This window comes from Taeniopygia guttata, chromosome 7 (genome assembly GCF_048771995.1).
Source record: "Taeniopygia guttata chromosome 7, bTaeGut7.mat, whole genome shotgun sequence".
In the NCBI taxonomy this organism is placed as follows: Eukaryota; Metazoa; Chordata; class Aves; order Passeriformes; family Estrildidae; genus Taeniopygia; species Taeniopygia guttata.
In genome coordinates, this window is record NC_133032.1 from 33,539,654 (window position 1) to 33,561,385 (window position 21,732).

The 21,732-nt window shown below is 40.8% G+C and overlaps 1 protein-coding gene across 3 annotated transcripts in view; it reads left to right on the forward strand.

The window, feature by feature from the left end:
* The window catches only part of THSD7B (thrombospondin type 1 domain containing 7B), a 296,770-nt gene that overhangs the window by 130,870 nt on the left and 144,168 nt on the right, over positions 1-21,732 (forward strand). For all 3 annotated transcript variants that reach the window (XR_012056843.1, XM_030278109.4, XM_072931724.1), the window contains exons 7-8: positions 851-1,006; positions 2,600-2,797. Coding sequence is in view for 2 of the 3 variants with exons in the window: in XM_030278109.4 (XP_030133969.4) it covers positions 851-1,006; positions 2,600-2,797 (354 nt within the window). In the remaining variant the exon portion in view is untranslated. The remainder of the gene's footprint in view (positions 1-850; positions 1,007-2,599; positions 2,798-21,732) is intronic.

Below are 21,732 nucleotides of genomic sequence, written 5' to 3' on the forward strand. Positions count from 1 at the left end.
TGTAATTGAAATGCAATATCATATAATGACTCAGAGGACAGATTTAAGAGTCTTTCTTTCCCTTACTTTTCCTTCCTCTCTCTGCCCCAAATAAAAAGGTGAGAGAAGTTAATTGAATCTAGAAATCTCTTATAATAAATGAAAATACAAAGAGAGTCAACTTTCCAAATCCTTTGTCAGTATCAACTAAACTGGAGCTTGGCAGAGTTTGGGATTGGCTTATTTCCGGGATAAAGAGGATTGGAGATCCATGGGTGCAGGCAGCTCAGGTAAATGTCTCTCCTCCCAGGCAGGAAAGAGGCTTCATGCTTGTGTCTGTGTAGAAGAATCCAAGAGCTCTGCTCAGGTTTATTGGAAGTCAGTGAAGAAAATTCCAAATCTGGACACTGCATCCATAATGCAGAGATGGCAGTGCCCTGAAGGGCATGGGAATGGGGAGAGTCCCCTGTGCTTGTGTTTTACTCACCTGCCTCTGCCTGGCTCCCAGTTGCAGTGGGAGCTTTTTGAATTCCCTGCTTAGGTATCTTTCTCTTTGGCCCTGTCTAAAGAGGTCTCCTTGGCCATAAATGTGGGGATAAGATCCTGGTTTGTTACTCCAGCTCTGCTGAACATCAGCACTCAATCTAGTTTTAAAGCTCCTGATTACCACTAAGCATAGTCTCAACTGGCTTGCTGAATATGGGTGATTTAGATAAAACTCTTAAGTGCCTTTCTGAACGCAGGATTAACTTTTTCCCCTGGGAGATAAGACCCTGAAAAATCACTGGATTTTGGTGCATTCTGGAAAACTAAGACCAGCAGGACAGACTTACAGCCCTGATTTTCTTTTTTCCTTTTTTTTTTTCATTAGTTGCCAGACCAGTGGATGGGAAGCTTTGCCAGGGTCCTGCCCCTGCCAGCTCCCAGCTGTGTCACCTGCCGTGCCTGGCTGAGTGTGCTGTGTCCCCGTGGTCACCGTGGGGTCCCTGCCTGCCCGAGAGCTGCCAGCACCACCACGGAGGGAGAGGTGAGCAGGGAATGCAAAACTGCAGAAAGACTGCAAAAGCAGAGGTGTCACATTGCACACTGGCAGCCTAATGTGTTTTTTAAAAAAGTTAATCTAACACAGGATGAAGCTCTTGGATGTGTGTAGTGGAATCTGACCTTTAAAAGCTTTTTGCCATAATTCATGTGAGAAGAAAGAGTAAGGTTTTCCAAGCTGATTCAGCTCCTTTTGTCCTGCACTGAAGTTGTGCAGGATGATCTCTTGGGCTGGCAGCTGCCAGGCTGCCCCTCTCTGATCCCCCTGGGAGTCCTGCTGCATGCCTGGTTTCCAGGGCAGTGTAGCAGGAAGGATGTGCTTCCCACGGCCCTGAAATCTGGACTCAGGTGGACCCAAGAGGTTGTTCTCATTGTTGTGGGTTTGGTTTCAATTCCTGGAAGAAGGATGTGCAAATGTAATTCAACCTCCCCTGGATTTTAATTGAAAGCTGTACACGATTGTTGCTGTGACAAGCTGAGACTCCTCACAGAGCCTTTCCTAAGGCTCTAAGTTGCTAAGATGGTTCTTGGAGTGCACATCAGGGAATGGATATTATTGTTTAGAAATTAAGAAATTATTCTCTTCTGAAAACTGCTTGAGTATGTGAAATGATTCCAACTGGTGAAAAATTTTCAAACAAAAAGAAAAACAATAGAAAATAATAATATTTGTAAAAGCATTTAATGTTTAAATTGTTTTCAATAATTTCATTTTGCTCATTTGAGAACTGTGGGAGTTTGGTCTGTTACATTCTCTGGGATGTTTTATTTTTAATTTTCTTTTCTGTTTCATGACCAAAGCATTTCCATGTGGCCTCTACTAATGCTGTATATTTGCCCCTGCTCTGAGACTGTCAGAGGAAAAACCCACATGTATTCTTTTTGCTTTTTTCTTAGAATTCTGTGTCATTTACCTAACAGAACTTGCTGAAAGATACTTGTGTATTAGTTCTGCATTGTATATAGCAACATGACTTTTGGTCTTATTCAGGAGGAGGTAGATTGTGTAATCAATTCTATGATTATTTCTGTAACCTTTTCCTTCCACTTTACATTTGAATCTTCAGTTTAATAGGATGCCATTTCAAAGAAGTCTGATATGTATTATGTATCAGAAAACCTTATGCTTTCATAAAACAGAATACTAATTTCTTAGTAAACTATTCAGCTGTGTCTCAAAACAGATCCTTTAGTTAGTGGATTTCCAGGCAGAATATAGATGTCATTTATATTTTCAGTTCCTTAACTGTTCCTCTCTTTTTATCTTAATGCTTTTATAACATTCATGTATGCATTGCTGGTAAATTTCTGTATCCTGACATGTGTATTTCTATTTAATGTTGATGAAAGGGAAAAAGAAATGTGAAAAATGTGAGTTGCTGGAATTCTTTGCACACTGTTAGATTTTGCATGCCTGGGCACCTACAGTGCTGTCCCAATCAACCCAGTTTGTAAATATTGTTCACTTGTTTGTCTTTAAATCCCCCAGCTCCAGATGCCCCATATAGTCCTCTCGTTACTAGATTATTGCATGACTGTTTTTTCTGTTGTCTAGTTAATCCTGCTCTGCTTTTTCCAGGCTTTAGGATGAGACAGAGGCAGGTGGTGGTGGATCCTGTGGGCACCCTGGCAGGTTGTCCTCATTTGGTGGAGTCCATTCCTTGTGAAGACGCGCGGTGTCACGAGTGGGAGGTGTCAGAGGGGACCTGTGTGACCGACCGAGGGAAGTGTGGGCCTGGTCACCGTGTCCTGAAGGCTGTCTGCAAGAGCAGGAAAGGTGAGCTGGGCTCTGTTCTAAAAGCCCTGTGGTTTTTTGTGCCTCCTAAGATGACATTTTGTTGCAGAGCAATTGGTGCTTATGTACAATGGCTCCTTACTGAATTTTTTATGGAACTTTCAGATTTTTGAGTTGACTGTTTTGCTTCTTAAAGCCTGGGGCTGGTAGAACCCAGGATTTTGCCTGGAGCCCTCTGTTCTATTTTATCCAAAAGAGGATGGCTCTCCAGTGCAGGTTCTGTGTTGCTGGCTTTACTTTAATATCCCACAAAAGTTGGATATTTGTACTAAATCAGGGCTCTCACTGAGGTCAGCAGCTCTATGGGCATTCAGAATATCAATCCAGCTCCCAGAACTACTTCTATCCTCAGGTTTTAGCCTGTGGTCTGAATAATTTTCTCATTGGGATAACACTGTTACAGTCACAAGCAGGGATGCTCGGTTGTGCTGCCAAAATTAATACAGGACTGAGATGTAAATGAAACGATTGTACTGAGTAATCCTTCCCTTGGCAGCAGTTTGAGACCTGCAGGGTGTTCAGTGTACAGGTTGCTAATAATGAATAAGTACATTTTTATGTGACGTTTACAAACAGCCAGCAAGATGTTATTTCTTGTGTATGGTTTGAACCTCAGCCAAAAGTTTCATTTCTTGATAAGGTCACTGTTGTCAGATCTTTAGATTCAATTACATGGAGCACAATTTTGCAGTCCTTAGTCACAGCAAGACCGTGCTATCATCTCAAAACTGGCAAAACTGTGCAACTTTAGAGCCTGATATTGTATTTGAAATGAAGAATTCCTCTTTTAGTGGTGGTGAGACCAATCATAGGAAACAGTTTTAGGGTGGTAACAAGTGGTTAATCGGTAAGTGGTTAATATAGTGGGTTGTTTATGAGGCACTAGGACCTGGCTGCTTTGTCTGAAGAACATTGATTCTTTTGAAATATATTTAAATCTGTATGGTTTTCTTGTTTGTGAGAATATGGGAAGAAAAAAGAAATCTTCAACTTTTACAAAATGACACAGCCAGAATGTCAAGGAGAGCAAAGAGCTCGCTCTGAATTTTGCCTGAGTGGTCTCTGCTGATGTGTGATGATTACTGCAGGTCCAGGCCAGCAGGATGAGTGCAGATGGAGGATTGCTGAGGAGCAACAGGTACTTCACACTGTTGAAGCTGTGGCAGCATCCATCTCTGTGCCCCAGCTCGTGCTGGGGACACAAAGCGTGTTCCATGGCAGATGCTCACTGATCTCTGATCAAACTGTTCTCTGTGGCTGTGATCCTTCCAGGCCTTTGAAGTGTCTCTTTTTCATTCAGTTGTTCAACAAGTATAGGAAGTCTTGCATTCATTCTTCATTTCAATTATTCTGTGCATGTTCTAGTAAAAATATGTGGTGGTGGGATTCTCTTCCCACCCCACCAGCCTGAGGCAAACATTGTTACTGGATGTGATCAGTGTCCACTTAAAACTGAGAATGTTTCACCAGGAAATATCCAGGATACCAGACAGGTTAGAATCACTGCTTAATGCTACTCTGAAGACTTTCTGAAGTCTCGATTGAGTATGAGAGGTCTGGAAGTGTCCTTACAGTTAAAGTTGGAAAGAGTCAAATTGTTTCTTCTTCTCTCAATTCACTAATGTAGTTACTTTGTTCATAGCCTTATTTATTTCCTTCTGTTATGTTCTCTTACCTGTATTTCCTTTACAAAAAGTAGTCTTTTTTTGGATAAAAGTTGGAGTAAGTGTCAGCTTTGCTTAATGTGTTGAATGTGGAGTAGCTGGTTAGTTGGCAGTAGGAGGTCAGAAGGGAGTTAAGTTAAACTGAGATGTGTCATTTAAATAGCATGAGGCCTGTGTCCATGCCCAACATTGTACACATGCTCAGTATTCTGTGCAAGCAATGGTCCTGCTGAAAGCTGCATTGTGTGCTGCTATTTTCATTTACTTTAGCCTGTTTTGTAGAATTCAGCTCTAAACTCCAGTGATTTATCCAGTCATTCTGTCATCCATGCTTGGCATTATTGCTCAATATTCCTACTGAATGCCTAAAGGGATGAAAAAAAGAATTTTTTTGGACTCTGTTAAATGCCAAGTCCAGTATATCATCATCTTAACAGTTCATTTGGGCCTGGAGTGTGTTGATTAGGGTACTTTGGGTTGTTTCTGTATCCCTGCCAGCAAGATGCCTTCATTTTCATGTAAATGCCAGACTTTATGATGTGGTGCTAGTGCTCTTCTCCTGTTGCTGCAGTGTGTTCTCTTCACGAGCAGCTTCTGTGGTGTCAGCTGTGCTGCAGAAGAGTTTGCCATCAGGCTTCTTGTCCTTTCCTCCTTTCTCCATCCTCAGTGGCTGAACCTGTGTCCTTTGCCACCTCTGCTTGTCTGTGTAACGCTGGGTTCTCCCTGGTTCAGACACAGGAGGCCTTTTCCATCTGGAGTCTGTTTTTTCACTTGCCAAAAAGGACCTTTTGGTGACCACATTTTCCTTCTCCCATGTACTGTCCATGGTGCCAGCCCATGCCATGAGAGAGATGAGGGGGAGCAGGGGCTAAAGAACCTCTTTCACCAACTGAAGCCTCACCTTTGAATCCCTTGTAGTGTCCTTTCTTTCCATGTTAAAAGAGCCATCATTTCTGGTGAGATTGTCACACTGGCCCAGGTAACAAACTGCTGCTCGCCTGAGCTGGAGCTTGGGCAGCTTGGGAGCAAGTCACAGCTTGGTCAAGCTCTGATTTGTGGTGTTTCTCTGAAGGCTTCCTGGTCAAAACAACATTTCTGTGTAAAGGCTTGCATGAAGTTCAATGATGTAACACTTGTGCTCAGCCTAGAGGTACAGAAATGGCTTTTTGCTGCTTGAATAGATTAATTTGTAATAGTGAAGTGGTTCCACAGAGCACATACTATGGACAGCAGGGTTTTATGTAGTAGCTGGAGTCTGTAATTTGTGATTTGCAGTACTTTAGCACGGATGAGGAGTAATGAGAAGACAATAGTAATCTCATTACTTTGTCATTATTAGGTGTCTGCTCCTACCTAGGAGTGTCTCTAATCTCTATTAATAAGTTACTGAACATGTGCTAGATACTCTTAGTGTCTGGTCCATATCCCTTGAGTGCTTCTCTTCTATATCAACAAAAGGCAGTAGTTTAATAAGTCAAATTAAATTAAATACTGTGTAGAAACACAATGTCAAGTAATGCATAGAATAGAGAAAGAGTTCTTTTGTATGCTTCTTCTAAATAAAATTTTTTGTGATGATGTCTTTTATTTAGCTGATGAAGGTCAATGGATATATTTGGGAAAGTCTGTGAAGCCAAACGAACAGTATAGGAAAATTGATAGTTGTACTAAAAATTGGACTGTGTGTATCATTGGCTACATTGATCTATAATTCAGATGAAAGAATTAGCTCTTTTATTATATTTGCAAACGTCTCAGGAATTATTTGTGATTTTTCTGAGGGTGGTTGTTTTTGGTTGTTCAACAAGGAATTGAATAATTGCCTGTTAGTAATGTGTTCTTGGGCAGATAGCTGCAAGTGTCTGACATTTGATTATTTGATTTTGGGCAGTCTTGATCAGCACTGACAAACATTATTGTGCATTGACCAGATGAAAGGAACTCTCTGAAAAGTTTCCAGTTCACCAAACATTAACATGGTCAAAACTTTTTTCATTTTCAAATGCAGTTGTGCAGTAGCCAAAGCGTGTTTCATTTTTTGAAGAGGGTGACCACAATCATCTTTTGCTTCTTTTGTCTTTGTAAGTGGTACAAGCACTTTGAGTGTGGTGAGTCAGGGGACATTCAGACAGCAGGGCTTGGCTCAGGGTCAGCAGGTAGAACGTCAGTCCAGACAGGAGTACTTGTCCTTCAGAGGTAATTTCACAGTTGTTTGATTTAGGTGCTACAAAATGTATAAACACATTGGGTTCAGTCTGATGGAGGAATTTGGGCACCCGTTTTATTGTTATTTTCCCTTATCTGTTTTAGGCTGCATTGATCATAGGAGATGAGATTGAAACAAAACAAATGTCGAGCCAGACCTTGTTTTTAGAAATGCCTGTTGTGCAGCTTGTGCAAAGCAGTCATTATGGTAAGGAGTACAACCTGAGAACACATACGTAAAAGAACTATAACAATAAACTCATGAAATAACAAGTATGACTCATAAAAGTAACAATTCATTTTCCAAGCATTTTATAAATGTTTCTGACAGTGCCATAAGTGAATTCTTGCCTATTAGCAGTGCTCTTGAGTAGGTCGTAAAATGTTATTATTCAGAATCATACCCACAAGTCATCAATCTATTTCACTGGAATTCCCATGTCATCATTTATTAATTTGCTTTTGCTTGCTCAGATTCCTACCAGAAGAACTATTAGTAGCAGAGAGGATTTCTCTGAGACAGTGAACAGCATGATATCTAACTAATCAAATATATGAAATAAGTCATACCCAAAGGCTTAATTGTTTTAATCAGAAAATTATTAGATCAACAACAGGGATTAATGCAAAGGTCATGTGATTTTGCTGTATTCAGGCTCTTCTACTCTACTCCTGGTTAACAAATCTAAGCACAGCTCAGAAGCTGCTGAGTATTTGCCTCCCTGTACTGTCAGCTTGGGTGTCAAGGTTTCTTCGGTTTGTGGGAGTTAAAATTAATAGAATCAGAGAATGGTTTGAGTTGGAAGGGACTTTAAAGATCATCTCCTTCTAGTCCTGTCTGCCATGGGCAGGGATGCCGTAAGTTTGCTTGGGCAAACAATCCAAACTTGTTATAAATGGTGTCTTCATTTTAAGGATGGTATTTATAAAGGTGCTGAATAATTTCTCTGTTCCTTATGCACAGTTCAGGTAGTGCCAGGGAGATGCAGGTGCTGAGCCAGACTAGCAGAGTCCAGAGGGGTCCAGGATGCTGCTGACTCTCCCCTGTAGCACCCTAAGGACTATTCCTGTCACAAAACCTCCATCCTCAGCACCTCCTGCCTCACCTGCAGCTCTGAGGCACCCTGGGGGTGTCTGTGCATCCTTCCCAGGCTCAGCTGATAAATGAGTAACACCTGGCAGCTCTCAGGACTCACGGCTGTGAGGGGTGAAGCTCCCTGCTATGGACCATCTGCCGAAGAGGCAGCTCAGGAATGAAACACTGCTGCCAGAGGAACTTCAGCACAGCAGTTCTGGTTTATTTTCCTGTGCCTTCTCTTTGGTTCTAGGCAGTTGGAATCTAGAACCTGGTGCTTGCCAAGAAGATAAGAAGATTTTTGTTTTTCAGTGTTAGTAAGTTCACTGAAAAAGTATGTTTGGGTTGAAATACATCTGTTTCCCAGTTTCTGTTCCATTTTTTGTTCCATCTGGCAGTTTTATTTGTAAAACTGGGATATAGTATTTCAGAGACAAAATGTATTTCAGCATTTTTTAGATTAAATGATTAATGTTTTGGGGGTGTTTTTGGTAAATGAACTAGTCTTAAACAAAATTAAAAATTCAAAATAGTTTTAAAAGATGTTGTTAGCCAAGGGCAAAATATTCCGTTCAGATTAAAAAACATTTTGCCTTACATTGAAATTATTTTTTTCTCTAAATCCTCCCCCAGTCTCTCTTAGTTCTACTTTAAACATTAGTTTCTGCTTCCTTTCCCTTTTTTTTCCTTCTTTTTTTTTTTTTTTTTGGTTCAGTGCCCAAACAGAAATCCATTATTCACACAACTCAATTGTCAGAGCAGACACTGAAATCCTGTTGGAATTGAAGCGAGGAGTAAAGGGAAGTAAGGTAATCAAAGCAGTGTTAGTTTAAGATCCAATATTACATTCTGCCAGGGGTTGACAGTGAAGCTCTGAACTTGGAGAAGCTGAAGACTCTTTGGGGGTGGAATATCAACAGCGGTGTGCTCAGCTGCCTGTCTATGCTTCCAGGTCAGTGCCAGTGTGTCCTGGGGTCCCCAAGAGTGTCTGTGATCCCTGCTCTGTGCAGAGCATCCCCACCAGCTGAGCCTGAATCCTGCAGGAGGAAGGGGCTGCAAAGGCACAGGACAGCTGCTGTTCTTCCTCCTGCAGGGAGGGAGCAGCCACCTGGCCAGTGCTGGTTTAACAGGAGTCATAGAATATCACTTAGGTAGGAAAAGATCTCTTGGAGTCCAATCTCAGCAAAGCCAAGTTCTTCCCTAGGTAGAGTTCATGATTTTTCATTTTGCAGTGGATTGATGATATAAAGTTAATATGCAGATTCTGTTTAATTTCTCAGAGAAAATATTTACCATGTTCAATTTACTGAAAATAGGTTTGAAATAAGTTCTTTCCTCTTAGTTCCTGAGTGTATCTCACTGTACCCCATCACTGGAGCTGCTGATCCCAACCCAGTCCCATTTCCTGACTTTTAGAAACACAAATTCTAAAAGGAAACACGCAAAGCTTTCTAGCAATTAGCATTTAGGTAAGATCCGTATTTCTCATTTAGCAGTCATGGAGGAAGAAGGATATTGCAGTGTAGTAGCAGGGCTGAGTATTATGAGCGTTTGAGGAATCCTGAAGCATGATGTGTGAGTTGTTCAGTAGGTTTGGGACCTGTATTTCTTGTAGTCATAAAGGCTGATGTTCTCTTTGAGGAGGCTGGTTGTTAATGAGCCAGGTGGAGTGGATTTAGTTGCCTCCATCAAGCCTTACCTCCCAGCAACTGGTACCATGCCAAATATTTGATGTCTCCTGCTGGAAACATTCAAAAACTCAAAATGCAGATTGTGCCCTGCTCTAGGACTGGTGCACCAATAATGTGAGGACAGACACTTCCATGTTCAGGAGACTTTACTGTCTTTGAATCCTCTGCTGAAATTGATGTCTGTAAAAGAAGCAGAAGATCAGCTTCAGGTTAATTTTAAGCTGCTGGAAAGTTAGAGCTTTCTCTGCTTAGTCACACTCTAACAGTTTTACTTCATTCAAGATTATAGCAAGCATGTGGCCCACCAGCCAAGGAAAACAGAAATGGAAAAGTCTATAAATCATTATTGTAGTAGCTATAGATGTGTAAATAACTGTCATTCAGTCAGGAATATTTCTCTAAAATACAGGCTGAAATATCTAATGCTGAACAGGTAGAAGGTTGTGGGCTGGATTTGTGAGGTTAAACTCAAGCATACTCTGATTTATTTTCTTTGTCTTTGAATGCAGATATGTTGCATGATTTCTAGCTAAGCTGTGGCTGTGCTTTTTCAAATGCAGGTGATGTGTCTTGTGTCAGTCACCCAGAAGGCAGCTACAGTTGGTATCCAGTGGTAATTTTAGCTCCTCATACTTGGCTGATGGAGACGTGGTGGGGTTTATCAGGAATAAAGCCAGCTTTCATCCTTCCTGTGCTGTCACTGTAAGGTATTACAGCCCCTGTGAACTTATTTTTTTTTGTTGCCAGCTAAGTGTGAGCTTGTGGTCAGTGCAGAATGCCCTCAAATGAATTGCTATGCAAAACCATGATTCTTTTCAATAGCTAGTGCTCCTTTTTGATACCCTCTGTCTCCAAAAGATGTTTTACAAGACTTCAGAGCATTGCTAAAATGGTGAGGGCAATTTAGGGCTGCTCCTTCCCTATGGCTGTTTCAGCAGAGAGGAGGTGGATTTTCAAATACCCAGCTCCCACTTTGCACTGTGAGAGGGAGCAATAGGTGCTGATGTTTTTTAAAAATTAACCTGAGCTTCAAACACTTGTAGGTTAGGAACAAAGGGTCAAGGTAGCCCTTTCAGAAATGGGAGCTATAACATTAAGAAAAATATAAACATAGTTAATTTGGCAAGATCTGTATTGCCCTTTCTTTTTTAAATGTTAAGGAATAAGTTTGACTTATGTTGATCTGAGCTTGTGGTAAAGGTTACCTAAAGAGCAGGGGTGTGTGTGTGACCTGTAGGTCTGTTATTTTGGTGCAGGTGCTTTGAAGAAACTTCATGGAAGAATTAGCATTTATATACCAGGTTAGTGCATATATATAGTTTAAAACTTTTTTTTTAATAAGCTGCTTTTAATGTCTAGGGAACCTTTATTGAGTTTGATGCTTTCTAACCTTTTGATTATGAGACTGAAATAAGGTTCTTGTATTGTATTTTGTAATTGTTGAAGTATTTACAGCTAATTTTTTAAGTCTGGAAAAGAAATGGTATAATAGTTTTTTTTTTTTTATTTATTTTGTTCCTGTTGTAGAAAAAAACCCAAGTTGTTTCAGTACAAAACTAGAAAAGTACTTGTAAGTGCCAACAAGATTTCCTGTTTTCTCAGTGAAATGAAGCATAAGATACCTCCTTGTCTGTTTTCTTTAAACTAAGCAGAATTTCACATACATGTAGTTCATATTCTTTTTGGAGGGTTATTGTATTTCTTAGAGAACTCTGATTCAGAGAAAGATGTGAGCAAAGTAGGATTGTTCTAGGACTGTGTTAAAAATGTAGGTTGGTGGCAAGTTCTAAAATTAACTAAGTGGATGAAAGAGGAAGGAGGTTGGAAGGATTTGTTTGAAAAGTATTATTCATGACAGAGTTCTGCATTTGTGGTCCAAATGTGGCTGAAGGTACCAGGAGTAGCAGGTGGAAGATGAGACAGTGAGGGTTCATCTCATCCATAAAGGTTCTGTTTCCTTGGATCTAGTGGGTTCCAAAGGGGATTAAGGATTTAATGGCTTTTTTTGCTGAAGGGTTTCTCATATGTAGATATGAGAGATGGCAGACAATACTCCTTGACCATGATTTGAGACAAGTTACAGCTTCTTGGGGAATATGAATAATGGGGATATTTTATGTCATCTTTTTATCCTCCTCATCCCAAGTGGAGTCTCTAAAGCATTCGGCTTACATTAATAAAATGTTTCAAAATTTTCTGGTGTTCAGCTAATGCATAAACTCTACAATGGCAAATTCTGATTTTCTGCGGTTGCCAGGCTGAATCAAGCCAGAAAATAGTATTTGGCACATGTGATATTTTTCAGATTCTTAATAGAGAGAAAATTGCCCAATTCACATTTCAAAAATTATTTTAGCCAAGACTTTTTTTCCTAAGAGAAACAGTCAGGGTAGTAAAAAGGCTTAAATTAAACAGGAGGTCATTAGGGCAAAGAAATGACTGACTATATTTTACTGCATTCTGTGTATGAGGTGTACTGGGACGGAGTGCAAATCCCATGACATGACTCATGGAACAAAAAAATTGTTTCAAAATAAGCCAGTTAAGTTCTGTATGGAGCAAAAATAAACTAAACCTGACTGTGCAGACAGGAGACTGGTAGTGAGTGTCTGTAAGAGGTGGGGTGTGGGGCTGGGGGCTGCCCTGCAGCTCAGTCTGCAGCAGGGATTGGAGTGAGGGAGAGGAGGGATGTGGAGGAGCCAGGGTAGGAGGAAGGCTTGGAGCGGCCAGGAGGTCTCAGTGCTCCCTGTTCCTCGGGCAGGAGCTGCACCCTGGTCTGGCTCCGTGCTGGGCTCTGGCTGTCAGCAGCAACCTTCTCCCGAGGCTCAAATAAGGCAACAATTCCAGTAACTTCAATAGACAGCTTCTCGCATTGATCTCTGACCACAGCTCTTTAGTGGAGGGGAAAAAAGCAGGGATTTTTTGTGTAATTTAATCCTTCCCTGCTGGGTGGCCCTACAGAAAGCTTTTTCTGTAGCTGGAATTCCGTCGGTGCTGGACAGGAGCGATTGCGAGAGCCACCTTTGTACAGTAGTTCTGAAGGCTGTTGAGTGGAAATGAAAGATAAGTCTTGTACTTTCTTTGAGTTTCTTTTTATCAAGCTGTTTATGAAGTAGAGCTGATTTAAAAACAATTTAGTCACTTGTTTTGAGGTTAATGGATGCTGGAGGGGAAGGCTCCCGCCGTAAAATAAGAAGTTTTGACAAACTTTTAATTAAGAATCGGGAACGTGGAAATTTTGGGGTAGTTCTGCATTACTGAGATTGGCTCTGGGGCATATTGGTCGGTCAGGTTTTTAAAGTAAATCTTCCTCTTAATTCTAATTAAGTATTGTAATGCTAGCACTGTTCATTAGGCAGCAGTTTGCGATTAGGTGGTAGTAATGGAAAGAGAAAAACATGTGATGCAGAGAAGTTGGAGAGCAGAGAAAACAGCCATAAGATGTGGCTCCTAAATGCTCTTCAGAATTCCTCTGTTGGCAGATTTCCCACTGTGAATTCAGTGAGTTCTGCGGGACAGGATTCAGTCCTCACATAGATCCTGCCTTGTGTGGAAACACAAGTTCAGAGCACCTCAATTACATGACTTCACCTCTGAAGTTGTGACAAGAAATGATGCTAAAAACAGCTATAAAGAGGGAAAACTCCTAATTTCCCCCAAATCTTTGAAGCCAAGCTATTATTTTAAGTGTAGATTACATTATTGAATTGTTTATCAGTGAATTGAATCTCATATTTAATAAATGGGAGCTGTTGTGAAGTGCTGGAGTGAATGTGAATTAGTGAGTTGAGAAAGATTAGCTCTGTGAGGAGATTGAGAACAATTTAAAATTCCATTGTATGGTGTTTTTCTTTCTGTCTGTATGAAGTACGGCTGTAATTGCCTCAAATTAGGTACTGCCTTTGTCTAGGAGAGTTAAACAAGTAACAGGATAAGATATTTCATGGTCTTCTTCTAAATAAACAGCTTGTTCAGTTTGTATCTTTAGGCAGCTTGCAAATGTCAGAGCCAAGTTTGTGGAGAGAACATATATATATATATGTGAGGTGGAGTTTCCTTAGAAACAGAATCATCCTGGATTTTTGGGATGCATTTTATAGTTTGAAGCCTGGTATTCCCCTGCTGTATAATTTTAGTGTCACCTTTTGTCGTGGTTCTTAAAATAGATGTTTTATTAAAAAATTCCTATGGAGACATGGACTGTAAGCACGAATTTGCCCAGCTCCTTTCTGACAGCTGAGGTCTATATTTTGCCATCAGTTGCCTGATGGAGTTGTGAACCAGTGAACCCTCACATTGACCTCGTAATTATCAAGACCAAAAAGAGAAAAAACTGATAAGAATGAGCCAACACACCTGCATGGACTGGGGCAGTAGCACACAGACAACACTGCTTTTTCCTTTCATATTCCTGAGAAGGAAAAAATAATCCCACAGAAGTTTTTGGGTTGGCCTTGTGGCCAGTGCTGTCCATGGGGTTTCAGGCACTGCATCTGGAGTGAGATGGTTGTAAAGTGACTTTTCTAGAAGGAGGGAGAATCCTTATCTGCCATTAGCAAGTGAGCAGGGAATTTTCTGTGTCTGGGTGAGCCCAGGGTGCTTTGCTGGAGGGACAAAGTCACTTCCAGCTGGTGTGAGGTTCACCTGGCTCCTTTCACATCTCCTCTGGTGCTGTACCTGTGTCTGTCCCTGATCTGGAGATCATTTCCATTCATTACTGGCAAATATGGTTATGAACTGAACAACCACATCATTTTTGTAGTGAAAATGCAGCAGAACTGGTAAGTCCTGATGAACCTAACCAGTGTTGGGCAGTTCTGTAGAAAAGGCTCCATAAGTGCTTGAAGCAGGGAGGATGGGGGCCTTTGTTGCCCATAGTATATTGTAAAAACCAAGATAATCCTGTAAGTTCAAATTCCATTTTTTGTTGCCAGGTGCAGAATTCCCATCACTCCCCTGGCCTGATTTCAGCGGATTTCCCAAGTGTAATACCAAGTCAGCTCTGTTTGTTGTACCCTTACTGCTGTGTCAAAGGGGACTAGAGCCACGAGGGTGTTCTGTTCTGTTTCATGGTGTTTGCAAATAAAGCTGAGTGGTTTGGTAACTCTCTTGGAAACTCTGAGACTCTAAGTTGGGCAGACTACTCCCTGGGCATGCATAGATCTAAGGATAGCACTTTCTTGCCTATCAATAAATATCTTAAGGCCTTAACTTCTAATGCTATATATGGCTAAAGTCCCAGGGAAATAACTCCACTACTGCTGTTCATTTATATCATTGGAGTCTGAATTAATTCAGCCTAGGCTAGGTTTTCTAATACATTATTTATTTAGGTCTTCAAAATGTCTGTGGTGCTGCATGTGGTTGACAGAACATGTTCTTGTTTGTTAATATTATATGGCATCCTGTTTTCCCAAGGCGCTTCAATAAATGCATGTCTTTGAATAAAGCTGGGATTTTAACAGGCATTTTTTTCCCTTGTGTTGTAACTGTAGCTTCCCAGATTCTTAGCTCTGGTTTCTCTTCTCTCCGACCACCTATTTTAAATAGTTCTGGAAAGATCTTCACTTCTTTAATGTTTGTTGTTGGGTATTTTTTTTTATTTTTTTAAATGCTTGTTTATTGTTACTAATAGTTACTATTGATAACAATATGTCTTGATTTTAAAAATCTAGCCCAGCTTCTCCACTGCCCCCAGGGTACTAGAAGTGTATAAATACCCTTAAATTCAGTTTAAAAATCCCTGACATGAAGGGTGGAGCATCGAGCTCATATTTTCTGACAGCCCACAAAACTTACAAATCAAAAGACACACGTGCCGTGTAAGTGAGGGTGAAACAAATGGAATACAATAGCTGGAAATGAATGAGTCCTGTGAATGAACATTGGCATGTACATCCCCGGCCCATATGAAGATTAAAGTGAGTTGTCTGCTCTAAAATTGCATAATTGCCTCCGTGACTGATTTGGTGCTGCTCCATAATAAGTTGTGAACACTGTATGCTGACCTGGTTAATGGGATGTTTACTAAATGGATATATTTATGTAGTTTAATAGGAGGATGCTTGGAAAAATTAGCAGGGTGAGAAAGAATGGCTGGAGAGAGTAATTTTTCAGCAAGTACTGGCGTTGTGAAGAGGAAGGCAGAGGCTGCCTTGCCATTGGCATTTGGTGGCTTGGAGGGGGAGGTTGGATGGGGCTGATCCCTGATTTTCATGGAGCATCATTGTCCTGGATTCCGGTGGGAGTGGCTGCTCCTGGTGTGGGGTACCCAGACGCTGCCCCCCACTGAAGGTGCTGCCAGGTGGGGACGTGTGTGCCCGTGGGAGCAGCCTCATCCTCCTGCCCTAACAGCTTCATTTGCTAAACTATCTTCCTTGAATTTAGCTATTTTAAGTACTAGAGACTAAGATAATTATTTCATGAAGTAATATTATCTGCAAATTAACCTTGGATCTCTGCAGAGGTTCAGAAAGAGGGAGATAAGGAGTTTTATCACAAATTGCAGACTTACTGGATTTAACGTAAAGGCCGTGGCAAGTAATACATTTAAACTGCATTTAAGTAGTAAAGACCAGAATATCAAAGTCTAAAAGCAATAAACATTAAATTATTCAGAAAGTTTTTATATTTTCTTTCTAGTTTATATGTTCTTTTCACAAACTGTCATTTAATGAGGTTATATTCTGATTAAAGTAGAAAAATAAAAAAGTAAAATGTTTTACTTCAGTAGATAAAAATGTAGCTTTTAAATTATATCAGCTTGCCCTGTGTACTCTGAGCTGACTGTACAATTTCCTCTTCGTTCAGCATGGTTGCTAACTAACGGATTTTGGGGGGAAAAGTCCCCCTTATATAGAGTTTCAATTGAAATCCATATTTTAATTTTAAGTGACAACTAATACATTTACTGTAATCCCTTTCAAATATTCTCTGGCAGGGTTCCCAGACATATATTTTTGAAGGTTAAATGGTTTAGGATTTATGTACTGTACTATATAGGTGTATTGGCTTTGAGTGTCAAGGTTTTGGTAGCAAGTGAGCTACAGGGGTGGAAGAGAAAATCAGGATTAAAGTGAAACCTGGAGGAGAGGAAAGGTGTTTTAAGATTTGGGTTTATTTCTTATTATCCTGGTAATTAAACTGATCTCCCTTTGCCTGTAACTGGTGAGTGATCCCTCCCTGCCCTTAACTCACCTCATGAACCTTCCATGAAAATCCATGATAATCTCTCCCCCTGCCCTGCTGAGAAGGGCAGTGGCAGAGTGGCTTTGGTGAGCACAGTAAGTCAGTTTGAATAAGGTAATTGAGTTTATGGAGCCCCTTCATTGCCAGACACCCGTTTGTGGCTCAGAAACACCACAGCTGCAGCAGCAAAAGTTCTGCTGGTTAGTGACCTGCGTTTCTGAGGGGCCCAGGGTGAGGTGCTGGGCTGAAAAATTGCTTTTTGCTGCTTGCAGAGCTCTCTTGGGTATCATTACACAGGGCTGATTCATGTAGTGTGGATGTAACTTTCTGGCAGCTCAGAGTTTTGACTGTCCAGAAACACTTCTCTTTTTAAATAGGCTGAAATTGGCATGAATAAGCAGCAGTAATTGAAATAATATTCCACCAGGTTTGCGTTTTAGTATGGCAGTGTGATTAAAATTGGTGCTGCCTTTTCCTCTCCCTCGGGAACCATTGTGTGCTCCATGGCTAATGAAGTGGAATGAGCACTGTGATCAGTATTTATGGTGTCATTCTGGGCACCTGCAGTTCTTTCAACCCTTCTTGCACTGCGAAGCTGAAGTGGAGGTTCCTGACTGGAGCTGTTAATGGCTGAACTGCAGCTTGATGAGAAGGCTGCAGAGGCTGCTCCTGGTAGTGTTTCTCATGAGGGCCCCGTGCCACCTGCACAGATCTGCTAGTTCTCATTCTTGATGGACAGAAGTAGGAACTTGATTTTCTTAGTGGTGCGCCTTCAGGTCTTCCAGTCATCCTTTGGTGGTTGGGCTCTCCCTCTGTTGGGAACAACCACTCTTGGGGTACAGTATTTTGCCACTGAACACACAAATAAGATGAGATTTTTGGATTATTTCAGCAGAGTTTATAGACTTCTGCCTATGGCTTTTCTTCTTTTTACACTCCAGTCTGCACTACAAGTTCTGTATCTGCTGGGGACAGTGTTTAATTCCAGCATGATCCTGTGGAGTATCTACTCTGCACTTTTACACCTTGCCAGTTTGGGAGCTGCTCTCAGCTGTGCCAAAATATCTTTCTGCAGCTGCTTATGAAGTCCACAGACTATTTTCTGTCCAAATCAGCCCTGAACTACTTTATTCTCTTGTTTCTTGACCCCTCCAAGGCTTTCCCAAAATAATAATATCATCTCTGAACTCTTGGTGGGTTAGTTTGTTGCAAAGTTTGCCCATTCCCTGGCAGTGACAGCAGCTGGAGGCAGTCCAGTGTAATTAGTAAGTATTTTGGAGACTTTGCCTTGGCAGCCCTATTAAATATGTGCAGTGAAAGCAGGATTAGTATGTGGCCTTATCTTTTTTTTTTCCTCATTAGGGCATCTTGATGATCTGTAAGCTTATTTAATTGGAAATTAGCCATTCTTATTAACACAGAAGATACCCTTTGGTCCGAATCCTGACATTGGATAAATGTATATAGTTTCCACTAAGGAGAAAGAAAATTCATCCATATACTCTAGGGTGGAAATTTGCCCTTTTGTGTCCAGTGCAGTTCTCCTGGAAGAGAATTTCATTTTCTAGTAAAGGCAATAAATTTTCACTGCTCAGATAAGTGACTACAGAGGTTCATCATCAGGATTTGAAGAAATAAGCCTCCTAAGAAGATGGATGATGACAAGGAGAGTAAGAGTTGTTATCCAATCATTTGTCATGGTCCAGAACATTAAGATGTATTGGTTAGACCCCAAAGGTGTGTAAAACTTCCTTTTTTTCCAGTGTGTAATAAGTTACTTTGTGCAGTCAGCCAGTATTGCACTATCTAAAAACTCATTCCGTTTGCATCTCTTTGTATACAAAGCACACAAGTGTTAAAATTATGTATATTGCTGGGAAGTATTCTACACATCATGTCCAGATGTGGCCCTACAACTACTGAAGAGCGAGGCTGGGTCCTCACTTTCCTGCCCTTCTCTCCCTTCTCCATCCCACTCCAGTTGTTAACATTTCTGCCTTTCCACTTTTGCTGTGAGTGTTCTGCTCTAGGCTTCCTCCAGAGACTTTTCCCTCTGATTTTTCTGTGGTTCCCTGCTCTACAGCCCTTGCCTTCTAGTTCTTCCCTTGTCTCAAAGCTTCGAAACCACAGAGCAGCCATGGGGGACTATGTCAGCAAGTGAAAAACTGGATTAAACATTCATGGCTGTAGGAGTGCTTGTTAGCATATATGTATTAATTCAACATTTCCTGCTGGTTTTCAATATGTTGGGAGGTTGTGTTGCCAATGAGGTGACTTAAAGTCTGTATTGGAATAGGTTCCAACTGCTTGAGACCAGGTAAGAATTTTGCTCTGTTTATCTGATTCCAGAGAAAAACCTTACTTTTTAAAAGTGAGTATTCCTCTCCAAACCAGACATAGTTGAGAACCTATTTCTGAGGATTTTATTGAATTCTGGCATGGTAGCCAGGATAGCTGACATTGAAAGTTCACCTTTATGTAGGAGAGACACACCAGTGTAGTTTGCTGTGGTGAACTGCTCCCTGCTTGCTATTTGGTCATGGGAATTTGTGCAAAGGCAAGGTTTGGCTTGTCTTGTTTGGGTTTGCCATGGCACAGAATGGCTCAGTAGCTTAAATTTGGTCCAAAATTGAGAGCTGTCAGTGCCTGCCTCCAGGAGCACCCCATGAGTTTGAGAGCTCTTTGCACCATTTCTGGCAGCGTGTCTTCAGGTCCTGCAGGTATTCTGCAAACTGGCCATGGTGGGGAGACCTGTTCCTGTGGGTTTAGATGTGAAACACATCATGTGTCCGTGTTTCCAGGGAAGCAAAATGTAATTCTTCAGTCCCAGCATGTAATTACAGCCATAATAATAGCTATCATTTTTGATGCCTCAGTGCCAAACGTAAAGGTTGTTGTTTCTGTTAATGTTTTCAGAGGACTCTGTTCTGCTGCTTTTTCCCTATTTGTGCCTTATCTGAGACTGAGCAATTACCAGGAATGTGATGAGGACATGGTATGCAGAAAGTCACCCCCTTGTCTCTTTTGCTGATGGCTGGAGGAGCGAGGAGGGTGCGGGCGCTGCTATCTCAGCTGCTAATCAATGGAGCTGGAGCTAATGTGCGCAGTGACCTTTGCGAGGAGAGAGGAGCTCTGCCAATACTGCACTCGCAGTTTGAGTAACTTTTACACTTTGTCATCTACTTGACTGCAGGAGCTCCTCCCTCACCTGGATTGCTGGATCAGTGGCTGCTCTATCCACCAAGTTAAGAGGTGCCCCAAATTTCTCGTGTGTTAGTCCTGATGTTTTCTTTGGCCAGGTATCGTTGTTTTATGGGTGACCCCTGATCCTCCTGGTCTAAATTCCTTTTGTGCTTCATTAAGTTCAAAGTGATCCTGCATAGCTGTACACCTCACAGTTTGGGGAAGTCAGTGGGATTTTTACTGCTGGAATTAGACACAATTTACAGCAGCCCATGGGTGAGCAAAGACTATTCTGTAGCATTTCCCCTCTCTGCATTTTTATAGTGCTTAGGAGTCTGATGGATGGAGTTCTCAATTATTTAGCATCTATCAAGTTTTTGCTTACAACACCTAAACAAACACTAGTATTACATATTTTTTTCTGGATATATAAGATATAATTCTGCTACAGTAATTTACAAATTTATGAAAAACACATACTGTTGCTTAACCGTCCCTTTTAAGGGAATAGGTTTTGGATTGAAATTTTAAGTATGCATGAAGAGAGTAAGATACCATTTGCACCGTTAGGATTTCAATAATGTATGGAATTAGCAGAGCTTTATTATATTTCTGTGCCTGCATGCCCTTCATAGAGTGAAAGTTGTAATAAATATAAGTTCAAAGGTAAAATTTTATTGCTGTGCATGAGGGGAGAGAAAATAAATTAGAATAATGTAATCATGCTCATATATGTTATGAATTTTGAACAGTGTCTATTAGAAAGTTTGTCAAAATGTGCTTAGCTTTGAAAATACAGATTAACGCTGAAGGTTTTAATATTGTTCTTCCTTATATTCCTATTCCTTGCAAATATAAGTATAAAATATCTCCTGCCGAAAGCAATTGTCATGAAACGGCACTTTCCTATTTTAATAGCTGAATAATCAGAACAAAAATATTTTCTAAGTTGCAGGGAGGTTATTGCTTTTTTCACACAAAGAAATTTAGTGGTAGAAAACCAAATTTTAGCTGGATATTCTTTGCTTTTTGTGTTTCTATTCTTATATGTGAAAAGCATGTCCAAATGTCTCCTGACAGCTTTGACACTTCAGGGTGATTAAAAATGTGGTGAGGTGTGCTCATCTGATTCCATTTACTGATTCTGTATTTTCCTTTAATCTGGTAGCAAAGTTAAAATAGCAGCTCTCCAATAGGAGCTGGAAAATCTGTTTGGGGATGACTAGTTGGTATCAATATGGACCCTTTCAGGTTCATTTTTTTTCTTTTTCTTTTCTGCTTTGTAGCAAATAAGGACCAGGTCAGTGTGGGAGGGCAGCTGCTGGCACTGAATCCAGCAAACATAATTTGTCTGAGCTCCCACCTCAGCACATGGTCCTTCAGCCTCTCTGAGACAGCCCCAGGTTGGTGAAATTTTGACAACAAAGGCAGTTCCTTCTCCTGGGTTTTTTCCCTTACATTCCTGTTTGTTGTCTTCTGTCATCTCCATCTCTTCTCCTTCTGGGAGCTCAGGCTGCACCATGAGGGCACTACAAAAGCATTGGTAATGCCTTTTTTTTTTGACATTTTTTCATACAATCTTCAGGTTTTTGCTCTGTCACCATTTGGGAAAACCAAGCAGCTACTGGTGAACACACCCCCTGTTTTTTTAATGTGTTTTGAACAGTTTGGATGCTGAATAATTGGGAAAAACATTAATGGTTTTTTTGTTGGTGGTGTTTTTTGTTTTGTTTTGTTTTCTTCCCAAAAGCAACTGTCACCTTTAAATCTATAGAAACTTTCTGGAAAGAGAAAATATCAGGAAACTTTTCTAAATAAACAATTTCAGGTTATGATAAGTGGTTCCTGCCTTTAAATTCTTCTGCTGATGCCATGGTAGCTGAGATGTCAGCAGGATGAGGCTGCTGTTCC